At 56.9% G+C, this 18,161-nt stretch overlaps 1 protein-coding gene across 1 annotated transcript; it reads right to left on the reverse strand.

Annotated features, from left to right (window-relative positions):
• Positions 1-5,870: 5,870 nt before the first annotated feature.
• Positions 5,871-7,830, reverse strand: PVALEF (parvalbumin like EF-hand containing). Its single transcript, XM_064369409.1, has 4 exons — positions 7,725-7,830; positions 7,134-7,269; positions 6,753-6,868; positions 5,871-5,917 (listed from the first exon to the last, which is right to left on the reverse strand). Exons 1-4 carry the CDS (start codon positions 7,828-7,830, stop codon positions 5,871-5,873), a joined length of 405 nt encoding a protein of 134 aa, XP_064225479.1.
• Between the last annotated feature and the right edge of the window lie 10,331 nt (positions 7,831-18,161).

Below are 18,161 nucleotides of genomic sequence, written 5' to 3' on the forward strand. Positions count from 1 at the left end.
CTGACCAGGAAATCATGAGGCTTGACCATCTGCCCCCCAGCTAGCAACCCCTAGCACTCAGCCAGCGGCCCCCTGCACTCAGCCAGCAGCCCCCAGCACTCAGCCAGCGGCCCCCAAACTCAGCCAGCGGCCCCCTGCACTCAGCCAGGAGTCGCCTGCACTCATCCAGCAGCCCCCTGCATTCAGCCAGCAACTCCCCAGCCCTCAGCCAGCACCCGCCAGCACTCAGCCAGCAGCCCCCCAGCCCTCAGCCAGCAGCCTCCTACACTCAGCCAGGAGCCCACCTGCACTCAGCAGCCCTCCAGCACTCAGCCAGCAGCCCCCCAGCACTCAGCCTGACCCCCAAGTTTTTGTTCTCTGCCTTGCCCTGGGCCCCGAGACTCAGGCTCCAGCCCTGAGCACAGAGAATTCCCCACCCCGTTCCTGGCCAGGTGCAGGAGTTGCTCAGCAGAACTCACCCCTTGGGAGGAGCTCTGAGGGCCCCACCCCAGCCCTGCAGGTGCTTGAAGCCCATGGCTGCCACTGTGCCCCCTATGGCTGGAGAGACTCTAGAGGGACAGGAAACTCCCCCTGCTCCGCCCCACTGTCAAGATGTGACAGCCTGGAGTGCTCAAGAAATGAGGATGGACAGGGCCCGCCCATGCGGAGGGGGGCACTGGGGAAGGTCCCATGCAGGGGAGAGCAGGAGAGGGCACCAGGTCCCCTGCTGGCCCAGGGCGCCTGTTCACACCTAGCCTGGTGCTCAGGCCTCTACACTTGGCCTGGTCAGCTCACAACCTGCCTCAAATCCTTGAGGGGGCAATCCTCCCTCCACCTCCATCTACACTGACCAGGAAGTGAGTGCTGCATGCCCACTCGCTAGGATGGCAGAGCCGAGGCTGCGCCTGAACGCTTGGTGGGTGATGAGGGCCTCTGGGCAGGCCACACCATCCTGGGACCTGGCTTTGGGGTCGCTCTCGCTGCCACACCACACCATCCCAGCATCTGCACCAGGGAGGCCCATCGGCCCCAGTCCTCAGTCTTCCCACCTGCAGCCTGGCTAGGACCTCCCTGGCTGTAGCAGCTGCTGTGCCGGTGCCTGTGGTCCTGGGAAGCCCCCCACGGAGCAGAGGTGCTGCCCAGGCCTGCCCTGAGACCCTGCCCGAGGCTTGCCTTCCCCCGGGAGGGGCCGGCCAGGCTCAAGGTCCCCTGCCCAGCACCATCCTGCTGGCCAAGTCACTGCCCTGGACACGAGGCCTGCCTTGGTTTTTACCCTTCCCGGGGAGAGGTGGCATTGTTCCTGGTACCCATTTGGGCTTTGGTGACCAGCGGTGTGTGTGAGATGGGCTTTGCCCTGTAGCTGGTGTGGGTCTGCTGCCTGGCAGGGGGTGCAGGCCCCTGGGTCCTTCTCACCACCCTCCAGGTTCCCAGGTCCAGGCCTAGGCTGGGGAAGCTCAGGACCTCGGGGGTGAGGCTGGGAAAATGCCCTAAAGCGGACATAGCCCAGAAAAGGAGCGAGAAACGGGTGTGACCTCCAGCCAGGGGCGTCCCTGGCTTCCCAGCCCCTGCTCGATGGGTTTCATTTGTTCACTCATTTCTCCCGCGTTCCTGAGACCTTCATTTGTTTGTTCATGAGGGCATGTGGTGAACCTTTTGCATTTGGGGCCACCTCTGGGCCGCTGCATCTCTTGGGTTTTGTTTTGTTGTTGTTTTTAATTTTTCAATTTTTATTTTTTGAGATAAGGTCTTGCTCTGCTGCCCAAGCTGGAGTGCGGTGGCGCAATCATAGCTCACTGCAGCCTTGAACTCCTAGCCTCAAGTGATCCTCCCACCTCAGCCTCCCAGGTAGCTGGGACTCCCTGGTAGTGGGAAACCATACCCAGCTGCTTTAACTTTAATTTTTATAGACAGTCTCACTATGTGGACCACATTGGTCTCAAGCTCCTGGGTTCAAGTGATCACCCCATCTCGGCCTCCCAAAGTGGAATTACAGGTGCGAACCACCATGCCCAGCCTGTTGGTTTTTAATTCAAATTTTAGTTGTCACATACAAGAAAGATAATTTGCTTTTGACATAAGGGACTGGGGCTGCGTATCATTCCTGTCTCCGTGCTGCTCTCCAGCCTCGTGGCCTCACGAGTCCTGCTGATGAGAAGTGTGTCCCTGAGAGGCTGGAGCACAGGGAAGGCGTGTCTGCCAGGCGGCTTCACCTGGATAGGGTTGCCTGAGGGGGGGCTGAGATGCCATTTCTCCTCCCTGCGGGGAGTGGAGCTTGGGAGTCTGGGAGTGGGGTGGGCAGGGGGTGGCTCTGTGCTTCAGGGGTGGCTATGAAGTCCCAGCATTCCGGGAAAGGCCCAGGTTAAACCTGTTGCCTCCGCCTTCCAGCTCCTTCTGCTCCGGGTAGTTCTAGTGCCCAATAGACAGTAAGCCAGAGCTGGCTTCACCCAGCAGGACACTGTGGGGGTCCCCAGGGGGATGAGGGGTCTCTGAGCCACCGCGGGGGGCGCCCCGAGTCTCTACCGTTGAGAAAGCTGGGCTCCCTTCTCTCAGCTGGGTCACTTACCTCTCCAGGTTGGTGGGCTGTTGGGGGTGAGGGGAGGGCTTTGGGGTGGGGGCCAGACCTTAGAAGTACAAATGGACTCTGGCCGAGTTCATTCCACCCCGCCTGGCTCGCCTCCCTCATACTCCATTCTCTCCTGGCAGAGCCTGCTTCTGTGACAGTTTCCATGCTCTGTCCATGCCAGGCCTAGAATTTGGGTACAGCCATGACCAGACCACCCAGCCCTCGAGGGGTTTACGTTCCAGCAGAGGAGACGGACAGAAAGCAAGACCTTTAACGTTTCCGTGTGTCCCCTGCTGCCCGTTTCCTTTTCTGTCCTAATCTCTTGGGAAGGACACTTAGAGAAGTGATTCCCAGCCCTTTTTCCTTTCCCGTCTGTGCATCTAAGTCCATGAATTTCCTTCAAGGCACCACTTGAGCTGCAACCACAAGTTGGCACGTTGTATTGTCCTTATTCTTAGGTGTGAAACGGCTTCTAATTTGCAGGCTGGTCCCTTTGAGCCATAGCTGTTTAGAACTGCATTGCTTCCTTTATTTTTAAACTTCTAGCTTCTCTGTGGTCAGAGAATGTTCCATATTATTTCCATCCTTCCTCTTGATTGAGTCTTGCTTTGGACCCAGTGTTTGGACAATTTTGGTAAATGCTTTACATATTTAAAAATAACGTGTGTCCTGCAGAGGCAGGGTTTCACCATGTTGGCCAGGCTGGTCTTGAACTCCTAACCTTGGGTGATCTGCCCACCTCGGCCTCCCAAAGTGCTGGGATTACAGGCATGAGCCACTGCGCCCAGCCTAGGCAGATCTCTTGAGCCCAGGAGTTTGAGACCAGCCTGGGCAACGTGGTGAAACCCTGCTGTCTCTGTGTTTTGTTTCGGGTTTTTTTTTTTTCCAGGCAGAATCTTACTCTGTTGCCCAGACTGGAGTGCAGTGGTGTGATCTTGGCTCGCTGCAACCTCCACTTCCTGGGTCCAAGCAGTTCTCATGCCTCAGCCTCCCGAGTAGCTGGGATTACAGGCTAGCACCGCCATGCCCGGCTAATTTTTGCATTTTTAGTAGAGATGGAGTTTGGCCATGTTGGCCGGGCTGGTCTTGAACTCCTGGCCTCAGGTGATCTACCCGCCTTGGACTCCCACAGTGCTGGGATACAGGCGTGAGCCACCACGCCCAGCCCCTTCTTAGTTTCAAACTTTCTACGGCCTCTTTAAGCACAGTGAAGACAAAGCTGTCCCAGACGGTCCAAAACCAGGCCTAGCCAGTGTGGGGCTGGATCTGGCCCTGGGACTGACTCTTGCCAGCCCCCTGTCCCTCGGGCTCAATGTGGCTCTGGCTGGGAGGGAGGAGCAGGGGCTGACTGTGAGGGCGGCCTCCAGTTGGTGAGGTCGGTTCTCCGCCGTTTGTACTCCCACTGGGTCGCCCATAGCAGCTGCAGCCAAAGCCCCTACCCCTGGACAGGCTCTGGACAGCAGGAGGCTACCCGGCGGCCCCTCAGCCCTGCTACTGACTGGCAGATGCCCGATGGGGCAGCCTGTGCCACCTGCACTCACTCTGGATCTCAGCACCAATGCTTTGCTCATGATTAATGCAGTACGTACGCCAATGTCGTAGCATATTAGGGGACGGGGAGTGCTTTGGGGAAAAGACCTGGTCCAGGGGGACGCAGGATGCTGCTGAGGGCGAGTGAAATACCACATAGGGCAGGTGAAGACGACCTCATGGGGATGTGACGTTTGCAGAAAACATCGAAGGAGGAGGAGAGAGTCTGTCTGGTAGCGGGATGTCTCGGGGAGAGCGTGCTGGGCTAAGGGCGTGCCGTGCAAAGGCCCTGGAGCAGGCTGGTGCCTGGCTGAGGAAGCAGGGGGGCCCCGTGGCTGCATGGGGAGGGGAAGGCCGTGGGGGTCTCAGGTCAGAGGGAAAGTGGGAACCACAGTCTGTGAGGCCTCTAGGGCCTGGCTTCACCCTGTGTGAGAGGAGGGCCCTAGGAGGGTTCCCAGAGGGAGGCCACCAGCCGCCAAGTTGAGAATGGACCTTCAGAGGGTAGAGGCGGAGAGACCAACCGGGAGAGCATGGTGGCTGCCCAGGCAAAAGTGACCATGGCGGGGTGGTGTGGGCGGGGGCTCGGGCTCTGTGTGTATTTCGAGATGGAGCCAGGAGGGGCGGCCCGGGTTCTCGAGTGGGGCTGAGCAGTGGCTAGAGGTGCCTCTGCTCTCTGGGTAGGGGAGCCATAGGTCAAGGGTTGCAACCCAACCCTGGCGGCCTGGGGGTTTGAGGGGCGCCAGCTGCAGCCCTGGACCGGGTCCTGCTCCCCAGGTAGTTACCTGCGGGTGGACCGTGAGGACCATGTGAATTAGCCTCATTCTTGTCACTGCGACAAACTGACCCCAACAAATGCCTCACTCGCCCCTGGAGCAGCTCTTACCCCTGCAGCAGCACCGTTCTGGCTCCCCTAAGCCCAGCAAGGGCTCCCCTGATGGGCAGGTGTCTTCCCTTCTGGGGCGAGCCGGGACTCAGGTCCCCAGCGCCTTAAATGCCACCAGCCCACAGAGCCTGGAGTCCTGTGTGGCCAGTGAGCTGCTGGAGGCCGATGCCCACATCCACAAATGGCACCAAGGGGGCCCAGGCCCCTGCTGCTCCTCCCACACAGGGCCTGGGGGGCCGGGGGTCCTTAGGCCACTAGATGGGGAGCTCTGGGCAAGTGAGTGTCAGGCGGACAGAGGCCCAAAAGCTGGGCTGGGGTCATGCTGGAAGTGCTAAGCGGGGAGAGGAGCACTACAGAGGGAGACACGGCCGGAGGTAGAAGGGCCAGCCCGGGAGCCTGAGCAGGCAGGAGATGGGGGCGGAGGAGGGTTTTCAGGTGCTTCTGCCTAGAACTAGGGGGCACCCGGGGGCTGCGGGTGTCCCCGTACCACGGTCAGGCAGCTGCTGTGTGAAGTGGGGGTGTGTGGCCCCGAGTGGCCCCAGGCCAGGCCCATTGCAGATTGGGAAGGGGCCCTTCAGGGGTCTGGGCCCAGAGAGCACCGTGTACCTGCTCACCGGGAGTCCCACCTGGATGGAACCTTGCGGCAAGGCGGCCCTCGGGGGTGCCCACCCTACCCCCCAGCTGTCGTCACCCATGCCCTGATCCTGCCCCCACCCCACTTCACACCAACACCCCCAACAGACACACGAGGCTGCGTCATTCACTTAATGCTGCTTTTCTTCCATTTTCTGGCAAGAGCTGGGTCGACCCTCACGGCTGCCTCCTCCTACAGGCCCCAGCGACTTCTGCCCAGGCACGTGGGCACCCCGAGTTACCCCGTAGGAGCCCCTTGGCTGGCCAGGGCTGGTCATGTTGCTACTTCTTCTTGGGAATTTTCTCCTTTTTGATCAATTCAGAAAATTCTAGAGCAAGAGACCAGTTTCTAGTAAGTATTCCCTGTCTCGTGTCCCCCAATCCCTGCAGGCCTTTTAACTCTCAGAGGAGGAAGAGGGAGTGTCCAGAGGGTCCTGTCCCTGAGCCCCTGAGTGGGGAGCAGGCCTCCAGCCTGTCTGGCCGGGACCCCATGCCCTGGGCCCGGCTGCCTGGTTATCGTGGGTTGACCCCAGCTGGGGACTGCAGGCTTGCAATGGCCTGGGTCTCTGCAGAGACCCTCAGGAATTCCCACAGACCGTCTGAGAGCAGGAGCTCACTCCTGTGATCATCTCTCAGTGGGGAAACTGAGGCATGGAACAGCTGGGGGGGTCTGAGTTCTGAGGGGCCAGGCTTCCCCCTGTCAAGACTTGTGGCCCCCCACGAGCGGGGTTTGCTGGGGTTTCCAGACCTAGGCAGATGAGAACAGGGCCACGGCTGGGCAGGGGGCATCTGGAGGCCCAGCCCACCTTGTGTGACCTCTGCCCTCCAGGCCTATGGCCAGCAGTTGGGGTTGGGTGGAAGTGAGATGGCCCAGACCTCAGGGCAGCCATGGAGAGCCTCAAAGACCCTGGGCCTCCCAGAAGACGCAGCCCCGAGCCTGAGACCCCACACCTGCCGGCTCCACCACAGCTGGCCTTCCCAAAGCCCACCCAGCCACCTCTCTGCAGTGGGGTCCTTGGCCCCAGGAAGAGCCCCTCGGCTCCCGGCCCAGACCCCTGAGCCTGGGTTTCCTCGTCTGCCAGTTGGGTGCAGGTGCCCTTGGGGCGGGACCATGGGCAAGGGTGACGGCCTGGCCAGGTAAGGACGGTCCTGAGGGGGCCCCACCTTCGTAGCCGATCCTTCCGTCCCCGTCTGTGTCCGCCGCCTGGATCATGGCCTCGGCCTCCTCGTCTGTCAGCGGGGCTGTGGGCCCGCTGCTGGGGATGATGGACAGGATGTACCTGGGGCCAGGGGGGCTGGTGTCAGGGCCAAGGGGCTTCCGGCCAGTGCCCGGTGGCTCCCAGCCGTTCACCCTCACTGTGTAGGTGAGGGCACTCGGGGCCGGGAGCATGGGCCTCTGGGCTTCCTGGGCCTCTAGCTGGTTCTGGCTCAGCCCTGCCAGCCACAAGGCCAGCGGGGACCCGGTGGGGGAAGGCTGGGTCTGCCGGGTGAGCATTCGGGGCTCTTGGTGGCCTGGGCCCTGCCCCTCCCGCCGCCGGCCATTACTTGATCTCGTTCCACTCGATGAAGCCGCTCTTATCCTTGTCCAGGACCTGGAAGGCCTTGCGGATGGCGTCATCCAGCTGGCCCAAGGCGTGGAACTTGCGCATGTGCTCGAAGAACTTGAGGTAGTTGAAGGAACCTGGGGCAACCAGGCTAGATCACCAAGGGCCGACCCCACTCAGGCGGGGCCTCGGGGAAGACGCTGCCCTGGGATGGGGCTGCCGGGCCTCATCCCCAGGTGCCCGCCCCTGCAGGTTCTGCACCCCCACATCCCTGCCCCTGCAGGTCCCTCCCACCCCAGGTCCCCGCCCCCACAGGCCTTGTCCCCCCCAGGTCCCCACCCCCGCAGGTCCTACACCCCCACATTCCTGCCCCTGCAGGGACCGCGCGCCACCCCCCACGTCCTGCCTCTGAAGGTCTTGCTCCCCACATCCCTGCCCTCCCCACCCCCTCGCCGCAGGTCCCACAACCCCATGTCCCCACCCACCACAGGTCCTAGTGTCCTGGACCCATCAGCCCCAGAAAAGGGGTGAGGTCCCCGACCGCGGCTGGGATGGATGGGTGGGGGGCTGTGCCGGGTGGGGCGTGCTGTACCGTGGTGTCTCATGTCCGTGGGTAGCATGTCAATGTCCTTGTCTGACAGGGACGTGCCCATGGCCAAGGCCATCTTCTTCATCTGGGAGGAGAAGTCCTCATCCATCCTGGCCCTGGGGTAGATAGGGAGTCAATTTGTGGGGTGCACGCATGGATCGGGGGTGCTGCTTGAGCCAGAGCAGATGTAGAGCCTGCATGGGGCTAGGTCCTGCCTTAAAGTGGGAACGATGACAGGTGTCACAGTGTTGGTGTTGTGCCAGGGCGCCCGAGGCAGGCTGGGATTCCAGCCAGGCAGATGGGGGTCTGGGCACAGGCAGAGGGGCCAGCGGGTGGGGCTGGGCTGTCCCGTGCCCCTCACAGCAGCGCCTTGTGACCTGCTGGGCTCTCAGGTTGCTGTCCCCGGGGGAGGGTTGGGTTCTGGGGCTCAGCACAGCAGCTATCTCAGAGCTCAACAGGCGGCGGATGTCCCAGGCTTCTTGGCCCTCTCGAAAGTTCATGGGGTGGTAGAGCCTTCTGGAACACGCTCTTGCTGCCAGGAGGGGCGGCCCGGGTTCTCGAGTGGGGCTGAGCAGTGGCCAGAGGCACCTCTGCTCTCTGGATAGGGGAGCCACAGGTCAAGGGTTGCAGCCCAACCCTGGCGGCCTGGGGGTTTGTGGGGCCCCAGCTGCAGCCCTGGACCGGGTCCTGCTCCCCAAACCATAGTGCCTGCACCTGCCACTTGATGTGGGGAGACGCCTGCCCCATTCACGGGGTTGTGGGAGGAGGCAGGAGGGAAGGGAGATGGTGGGGAGTGGGCTTGCCTGCTGTGTGAGGCTGGAGCTGTGGCCCCCCGAGTCCCTGCAGTGGCCGATTCCCCCAGCCAGCAGGGCGGTGGTGAGGGGGGATGTGGGACAGGCCTGGGCCTCAGAGGCCCTCAGGATCAGGACAGGCCCTGCCCCACTTCATCCAGAGCTGGGACTCTGGTTCCCCTCTCCCCGGCGCTGGCATCTTGGGGACCCATTTTGGAAGAGAGGACACCTGCCTTCCATGCGGGGCCAGTGTCACCTCCTTTACAAAGGAGGGGCTGGGCTGAATTCCAGGCTGAAAGTGGCTGAGCCAGGATTCAATGTCCTATCTGTAGAGCGCTGGGGACGCCCCTGGGCTGGGCTCGGTCACCACCCCCCACCCCATTGTTCTCAGGGCGCCCTCATTGAAGGCAGGGGAGCCCAAGATCCAGGCTGCAGCCGGTGGGAGGCAGAGCTGCAGCTCCAGGCTGCTGGCTTATTTATAGCTCCTGCACCCCAGCCTGGGCTGGAGTTTCACGGGACCCCAGAGTGAGCTGGGGTGTCCAGCCGGGGCAGGCTTCGAGACACCACTCAAGCTATTCTTGGGCCCTGCCTCCTCTCTCCTCTGAAAGGCCTCTTCTCCCCACTCCTTTTACCCTCCTCCACAGCTGGAGCTCCTAGAGCCTCCAGGCCGGGCTAAGACCTCTCAGACCCCACCCCCACCCCAGCATTGCTGCATCTGGGACGCCCTGCCTGGACCATTCCAGACCTTCCACCCTTGGTGGCTGTGGTCTCCCCACAGCAGCTAGCCTCTGCCACCCAGTCGCTGAGATGAGAGAGGTCTCTCAGGGGAAGGGGTGATGGAGACAGCGGGGTCCCTCTGGGTCAGGGGCAAGGCAGGGGACCAGAGCCGGCTCTGCGTACCTGCTGGAGTCCGGCCTTGGACCCACTGCCCTGCCAGCCTGACCCCATCCCCGTCCCCACTCTGAGCCTGGGTGTCTAGGGACAGAGTGAGCAGGTCCAGCTCCCCATGCGGAGGCCCCAGCTCTTGCAGCCATGCCCACAGAGGCTCACGCCAGCACACGCGTGCACGCACGTGCGCCCTGCAGGGCCAGACACAAACGGCTGTCTTCCATCCGGGCTCCCCCGGGGCTCAAAGTGCTGCTGCTGGCAGAGAGGGTCGCTCCTTCTCCTCCCACCCCTTTCCCCACCTCCCCTGGGCCCCTGGGGGGTCTCCCAGGACAGGGAGGGTCATTCCTCCTCCTCCACCCCTTTCCCCACCTCCCCTGGCCCCCCCCGGGGTCTCCCAGGGCCACCCTTGTCCTGTGGATGAAGAGGAGGCCCGAGTCCCACCATCTAGCCCGGATAACCTCAGCAGCCAGGGCCCACGCCCCCTCTCTGGCAGGGCTTACCTCTGCCGGGTTTCTTTTGGGAGCTCTGGAAGGTGGGTCAGGCTGGGCTGCGGAGAGGCCCAGGGGCTTCGGCTTTTATACCTGCACGCCTGTTTACATCTTGGGTCTGCAGCTGTCCCCGCCCCTCCCTGGCACTCCGGCCTGGCATGGGCAGCTCCCAGAGGCTCCCAGGCACTTGGTGAGTCCACACCCGGCTGGGCAAACTGACGCTTTGCAGTTCCTGGCCTCCCCAAACCTGGGGTGGGGTTAGGGAGGAGCAGAGGGCACCAGTGAGTGGGTACAAGGGTGTGCGAGGTCGGGTGGGCAGATGGCAGCTGGCAGCTGGAAGCCCGAGGTCAGTGGGCCGAGGGGCCTGCCTGAGGTCACGGGGCTGGAACCCCGGCCTCAGGCCTCCAGTGCAGTGGGTTGTGCACAGTGGGAGGGGCTGCGGGCTAGTGGAGGGTGCAGGAGATCGAGGCTGGGCACCCTGACCTCCCAGCTCTGGTGCAGGAAACAGGCCGCAGGGCCAGGCACATGGTGGGATTTGAAGGGGCAGCCACGTGGGTGCTTTGACCTGACCTTGGGGCTTGGGCCTGGTGGAAGGGCCACAGCACAGCCTGCAGGCCGGTGGGGGTGGGAAGGCTCCAGCTTCATATATGACAAAGCTTATCCACGCCACACCCGCCTTCCAAACCACGGCACCTCCCCAGTGGTGAGCAGGGAGGGCCAGGGTGATCCCTGGCTGGCTCTGCATACCAAGGGCATGGTCACTTTCTGCCAGGGAGGGTGGTGGTGAGAGCCCCATCTCTGTGGGGTGGTCATGCTGGGTACGACAGGCCTGTGAGGAAGCCAGGGATGGCGCTGTCTGCCAGGGTGGGGGCCCTGGCTTTCTATTGGCGGCCACGGGACTGCCAGGCCCCTGATAGAGGCTGTGGTAGCCTGCCCATGATGGAGGTGTGAGGGTATTGTCCCCACTAATGAAGGTGACGGTTACATGATATGTGACAGGTGACAATGAATATAATAACAGTGTCATCTGCCATCGGCTGGGCCCCAGGGGTCTCAGACAACTGCCACAGCAGCCCCCCAAGGGAGACTCCATCATCCTCCTTCTTCAAGAGACCCCAGGAGCGGAGGAGACAAACCTGGTTCCAGAGTCTCAAAAAAAGGAAAACAGTCTTTTTTTACTTTTTTTTAAGAAATGGTGTTGCACTCTGTCCCACAGGCTGGAGTGCAGTGGCACGATCTCGGCTCACTGCAACCTTTGCCTCCTGAGTTCAAGACATACTTCTGTCTCAGCCTTCTGAGTAGCTGGGACTACAGGCGCCCACCACCACACCCAGCTAATTTTTGTATTTTTAGTAGAGACGGGGTTTCACCATGTTGGCCAGGATGGTCTCGATCTTTTGACCTGGTGATCCGCCCGCTTCAGCCTCCCAAAGTGCTGGGATTACAGGCGTGAGCCACCGCGCCCAGACTCTTTTCTTTTTTTTTTTTTATTTGAGATGGCGTCTTGCTCTGTCACCAGACTGGAGTGCAATGGTGCAATCTCGGCTCACTGCAACCTCTGTCTCCCTGGTTCAGGTGATTCCCGTGCCTCAGCCTCCCAAGTAGCTGGGACTACAGGTGTGCACCGCCACGCCTGGCTAATATATATATATATATTTTTACTGTGTCTGTTAACGTGTCATAAATTTTGTTGATAGTTGGGCATGATGTGTCAGGTAATAGTGACTCAGGTAAGTCGGGCTTTAGTGGTTTTCGTTTGTGTGCCTAGGAGTTAGGCTGTGTGTACTGTTTGCTGTAGTTGTGTCAGAGACTTCAGTTCCCTCGAATGTTCCTGTTTCTGTCTCCCTTCTTGTCTGGCAGCTTCTCCGGAAACTCGGGAATTCTGGTGTGTGTCTGGCAGCTCTCTGTTGTAACCCACTGTTTTTACACTGGAGCCCTGCTGCTGTGGTGGTGAGGTGTTGGTGAGGGGAAATCTTAATCTTGTAATTAAATCTCCATTTTGTTTTTTTTGTTTGTTTGTTTGTTTTTTAAAGAAAGAAAGAAAAAAAGAATGAAGAAGAGGAAGAAAAAGGAAGAGAAAGAGAGAGAGAGGATGGGAGTATTGCTTTCTTGCCCAGGCTAGAATGCAGTTTAGTAATGAGTATTGAAAACCTCTTTTATACCAATAATTATACTTAATGATGTAGACAGGAAGGAATAAGGGAAGAAAATAACAAACAAGCAGCCAACCAATATTTCATTTAAACCTATGAAATGCTATGCGATTACTGAGGAGTGATTTACTTCCAATTATATAGTCACCTTTGGAATAGGTGTGAGGTGGTAATGTATGTTTTGTGTATTTAAAGTGGAGAGTTCTATAAATGTTTATTAAGTTTACTTGTTCTGGGTCTGAGTTCAAGTCCTGGATGTCCTTGTTAATTTTCTGTCTGGTTGATCTATAGAATCGTTAGCTCTTCTTGTTACATTGATCCTTTTGCCATTATGTAATGTCCTTCTTTGCCTCTTTTGATCTTTGTTGCTTTAAAGTCTATTTTATCAGAGGTGAGAATTGCATCTCCTGCTTTTAATTTATTTGTTTATTTTTACTCTCTGGTTGGTTGGTAAATCTTCCTCCTTCTCTTTGTTTTGAGTCTTTGCGTATAGTTGCATGTGAGATGGGTCTGGATGCAGCATACTGATGGGTTTTGGCTTTTTATCCAATTAGAATATATATAAGTTTAATACTGGCATTTGATGCTAGCTGGCTGTTTTGCCCATTAGTTGATGTAAGTTTTTCATTGTATTAATGTTCTTTTCTTTTTGATATATTTTTGGAAAGGCTGATATTGGTTGTTCCTTTATATGTATGGTGCTTCTTTCAGAAGCTCTTGTAAAGCAGGCCTGGTGGTGGTGAACTCTCTAAGTACTTGTTTGTTTGCAAAAGATTTAATTTTTCCTTCGCTTATAAAGCTTAGTTGGGCTGGATATGAAATTCTGGGTTGAAAGTTCTTTTCTTTAAGGATGTTAAATATTGGTCCCCACTCTTTTTCTGGCTTGTAGGGTTTCTGCTGAGAGATCTGCTGTAAGTCTGATAGGCTTCCCTTTATGGGTAACCTGACCTTTCTCTCTGGCTTCCCTTAGTATTTTCTCCTTCATTTCAACCCTAATAAATCTGGTGATTATGTGTCTTGGGGTTGGTCTTCTTGAAGAATACCTTTGTGGTGTTCTCTGTATTACCTGGAGTTGAATATTACCCTGCCTTGCTAGGTTGGGAAAGTTTTCCTGAATGATATCCTGAAGAGTATTTTCCAACTTGGATTCATTCTCTTCGTCACATTCAGGTACACCTATCAAACGTAAGTTAGGTCTTTTCACATAGTCCCATATTTCCTGGAGACTTTGCTCGTTCCTTTTTATCCTTTTTTCTCCAATCTTGTCTTCTCGTTTCATTTCACTGAGCTGGTCCTCGACTTCTGATATCCTTTCTTCTGCTTGATCAATTCGACTGTTTAAACTTGTGCATACTTCGCGAAGTTCTCATGTTGTGTTTATCAGCTCCATCAATTCACTTATATTCCTCTCTAAATTGTCCATTCTCGTTAACATTTCGTCAAACCTTTTTTCAAGGTTCTTAGTTGCTTTGCATTGGGTTAGAACAAGTTTTTTTAATTCACAGAAGTTTCTTATCACTCACCTTTTGAAACCTGCTTCTGTTATTGGAACACACTCGTTCTCCATTAAGCCTTGTTCCGTTACTGATGAGGAACTGCGATCCCCTGTAGAGGGAGAGGCATTCTGATTTTGAGTATTCTCTGCCTTTTTAGGCTGGTTTCTTCCCTTCATTATATATTTATCCCTCTGTCGTCTTTGTAATTACCAACTTTCTAACTAGGTCTCTGAGCAGACGTCCAACTTGTTGATTCCCAGTGCTGAAATCTGAGCAATCCACTGCGCTGGCCAAAACAGCGGTGTTAAGATTGATGGTGCTTTTCTTCCCGGGAATCTCCGGACTCTGCACCTAGAACTGCCGCACTAAGGCACCAGCAAAACCGCCGCGCCGGCCACAAGAGTCACCCTGGCGACCCGTGGGGCTCCTCCGCTGGGAATCTCTTGGTCCGTGAGCAACAAATATTCGCCTGAAAGTGTGGCGTCCTCTCGTTCTCTGCGCTTTCACTGGGAGCTACGAGCCCGAGCTGCTAGTGATCAGCCATCTTGGATCCGGGGTCTAATTTTTTGTGTTTTAGTAGAGACGGGGTTTCACCATGGCCAGGAAGGTCTTGATCTCCTGACCTCGTGATCTGCCCACCTCAGCCTCCCAAAGTGCTGGGATTACAGGCGTGAGCCACCGCACCTGTCCGTCAAATGCTTTTTCTACCTCAGTTGAGTTGATCACATGTTTTCTGTTCTTCCTTCTGTGAATGTAGTGTATCACACTGAGTGAATTTTGTGGTTAACCCATCCTTGCATTCCATAAATAAATCCCACTTGATTATGGTGTATAAGCCTTTCCATATGCTGCTGAATTCAACTTCCCGCATCTGGTTGGGGATTTTTGAATCTGTGTTCATGAGGGATATTGGCCTACACTTTTCTTTCCTTGTAACCTCTTTGGCTTGGTATCAGGGTAGTGCTGGCAGCATAGAGCGAGTTAGGAGTGGCTGGGTTCACTTGTTTGGGAAGGCTTGAGAAGAATTGGTGCTTGTTCTTCAAATGTTTGGTAGAATTCACCAGTGAAACTGTCAGGTCCTGGGCCTGTCTTTGACGGGAGACTTTTGATCGCTGATTCAATCTTCTTACCAGCTACAGACCTATTCAGATTTTCTGTTTCTTTGGGATTTAGTCTTGGTAGGTTTTGTGTTGCTTGAGATGTGTCCAATTCTCAGTGCTTTTCTATAGAGCAAGACATGATACGGGCCTGGCTTTGCAGCTGTGCGCTTGGGCAAGCCACATGGCTGTTCTCTCGGGGCGTCTGTGTGTAGCACGAACTCCCACTCCGCCTGCTGCCTCACGGGGGCTGTAGGGGGGAGTGTGAGGGTCCATGGAGGTGACCCACTGGGCCTGGCAGCATCTCCCAGGACACGCAGGCTGGCCAGGGTGTTTGAGAAGCCAGCAGAAGACACGGGACAACCTGGCTTCCTCCAGTGAGTGGCCAGGCCTGGGCAGTCATCTGTACCTGGGTCACTACAGGGGCCAGGGAGCTGTGCGAGGGCCCGCTCATGAAGCCCCTAAAATAAGGGTCCTGGAAGGAGAGGGCATCTCTGTGAGGCAGATGGCTTCTGCGGGCACCTCTCCCTGGCTGGCGTCTCTCGCTGGGCAGGGCCCTTGTAGGGCTGTCACCAGGGTGAGACCAGAACAGGGACACGTCACTTAGGACCTGCCCCAGCCACGGCCTGTCTGGAAGGAGACGCTTCACTGTCCACTTGTTTTCTGATACCCCGATAACGACAGTGAAGAAGGTCGCCTGCCTCCTCTCCGCCCTGAATCCACAGGCCTTCCTTTGTGCCCGTTTCTGACCCTCTGGTTCTTATGTGGAGCTGGTACGACCTCGGTATCTGATTTCTCAGTGTCATATTTTATCCCATGTCCTACGACTCTGCAGTTACGGTGGAAGACAGCTCTGTGCTGTGCCTGGGAGCTGACGACATTTAGGCAACTTTTTTTTTTTTCTTTTGAGATGGAGTCTCAACCCAGGCTGGAGTGCAGTGGCACTATTTCAGCTCACTGCAACCTCCACGTCTCAGGTTCAAGTGATTCTCCTGCCTCAGCCTCCTGAGTAGCTGGGATTACAGGCACCCACCACCACTCCTGGCTCATTTTTGTATTTTTAGTAGAGACGGAGTTTCACCATGTTGCCCAGGCTGGTCTTGAACTCCTGACCCCAAGCGATCCTCCTGCTTTGGCCTCCCAAGGTGCTGGGATTACAGGTATGAGCCACCACACCCCGCCCCAGCAACTTTCTTGACTGGCTGTCTGCTGCTGGACCCAGAGAAGCATTGGTGTTTTTTGCATTAGAGATAATGTTGCAATGAGTGTCTCTGTCCAAGAAGCCCCTCCCTTTCCTTGGCTATGTTCACAGTAGTGGAATGAGCGGGTCAGAGGTGGAAGAGTCCATGGTCCTGCCATAGTCTTCTCCGTGGGGTTCACCCTGTAGCTTTCCCACCGTGCCAGGCTGTCCCAGGTGTCCCACCCTACACATGACACTAACATGGCAGTCTGTCCCCAGCGAGCAGCCCAGACCTCAGGGCGTGGCTGGATAAACACCGTGTGGTCCATCCACGCAGTGGAACGTAACTCAGCTGCAGAAAGGCATGGGGCACCAGCAGGCCAGAGTGAGGATGAATCTCAGGAACATCCCACTGAGTGGGGGATGCGTGGCAGAGACGTCCCCACATACCGTGTGATTCCATTTACGAACTGTCGGAATGGGGCCAGTCCACAGGGACTGAACACAGTGGTGGGGGTCCAGGAGAAGGGAGCGGGCAGGCGTCATCTGATGGGCACAGGGCTTCTTCTCGGGATGGTGACAATGTTTTGGACCCAGATGGGGGCACAGCATTGTGAATTCAAATGCTACTGAATTGTTCCCTTTAAGACAATTAATTTTATGTTATGTGAACTTTTTTCAATGAAAAAGGAACTATGTGGAGTGGGAAATCATGCTTTTAATAAAACGAGACCCAAAGAAACCAGTGCCTGGAAGCGTCTGCAGTGTGAGCGGCCAGGCTGTGAGCCCACCCCTGGCCTGCCTGGGCCACAAGGGCATGGGGAGCCTGGCCTGGGATCTCCGGGAGGGTGGCGGGCGGGCTGGCGGATGCGGTGTTCTCCAAAGCTCCCGGAACCAGCACCTGCCCCAAGCTGACAGATGGCCTGTCCCCTGGGGGGCCCTTTCAGCTTCATTTCTGTTCAGAGCTGCCCCTCCTGGCCTCCAGCCCTGGCCCCGGCTCACTGGCCCCCACTGAGGGCTACACTGGCCTGGAAGGGCCTCAAGGACCACCTCATAGCTCTGGGGGACAGTATTGTGCCCCCTGTTGCATGTGTAGGTGTGACCTGCTGACCTGTAGGTGTGACCCTCCCTGCTGACCCCTTCTGGAGCCTCCGGGTCTCAGTATGTAGAAGGGGACCCTATGGAGTCACCCCACGCAGTGAGGACCCTGTGGAAAGCAGAGAAGCTCCCTGGGATGCCTAGTAAGTGACCTTCACTGTTCCCTGAGGCTGGGAAGACCAGGGAGGGGGACAGAGTCGGTGCCACCCGCAGGCAGGGTGGCTCCCATGGCACCCGCACCGGGACAACTGGACTGCCCTTTCTCAGCCTCGGGCTCTGAGACGGCTTGCCTGGCTCTCGGCTCTGTTCACAGCTGGGATACTGTGCTTGTCATGGATTTCTAAAATTAATTTTGGGGCCGGGTGTGGTGGTTCACACCTGTAATCCCAGCACTTTGGGAGGCCAAGGCGGGCAGATCACGAGGTCAGGAGTTCAAGACCAGCCTGGCCAATATGGTGAAACCTCATTTCTACTAAAAATACAAAAATTAGCCAGGCATGGTAGCGCATGCCTATAGTCCCAACTACTTGGGAGGCTGAGGGAGAAGAATCACTGGAACCCGGGAGGCAGAGGTTGCAGTGAGCCGAGATCACGCCACTGCACTCCAGCCTGGAGACAGAGCAAGACTCCTCAAAAAAAAAAAAATAATAATCTTGTCGTATTAAGCCAGGTGCGGTGGCTCATGACTGCAATTCCAGCTACTGTGGAGGGCAAGGCAGGAGGATCACTGGGCCCCAGATTTGGAGCCCAGCCTGGGCAACATAGCAAGACCCCATCTCAAAAATCAAATATAATTAGGGCCGGACACGGTGGCTAATGCCTGTAATCCCAGCACTTTGGGAGGCCCAGGTGGGTGGATCACTGATCACCTGAGCTCGAGAGTTCAAGACCAGCCTGGGCAACATGGTAAAGCCCTATCTCTACAAAAAATACAAAAATTAGCTGGGTGTTTTGTCGGGGACCTGTACTCCCAGCTACTCAGAAGGCTGAAGTGGGAGGATGGCTTGAACCCAGGAGGCAGCGTTCTCACCACTGCACTCCAGCCTGGGCAGCAGAGTGAGACCCCGTCTCAAAATAATAATAATAATAATAATTAGGCCAGGCGCGGTGGCTCACGCCTGTAATCCCAGGACTTTGGGAGGCTGAGGCAGGTGGATCAAGAGGTCAGGGGTTCAAAACAAGCCTGACCAATATGGTGAAACCCCTTCTCTACTAAAAATACAAAAATTAGCTGGGCGTGGTGGCGCAC

The sequence above is a fragment of the Aotus nancymaae genome, unplaced genomic scaffold, assembly GCF_030222135.1.
Source record: "Aotus nancymaae isolate 86718 unplaced genomic scaffold, 86718_ANA_hifiasm-v0.15.2.pri h1tg000089l, whole genome shotgun sequence".
NCBI classification, from domain to species: Eukaryota; Metazoa; Chordata; class Mammalia; order Primates; family Aotidae; genus Aotus; species Aotus nancymaae.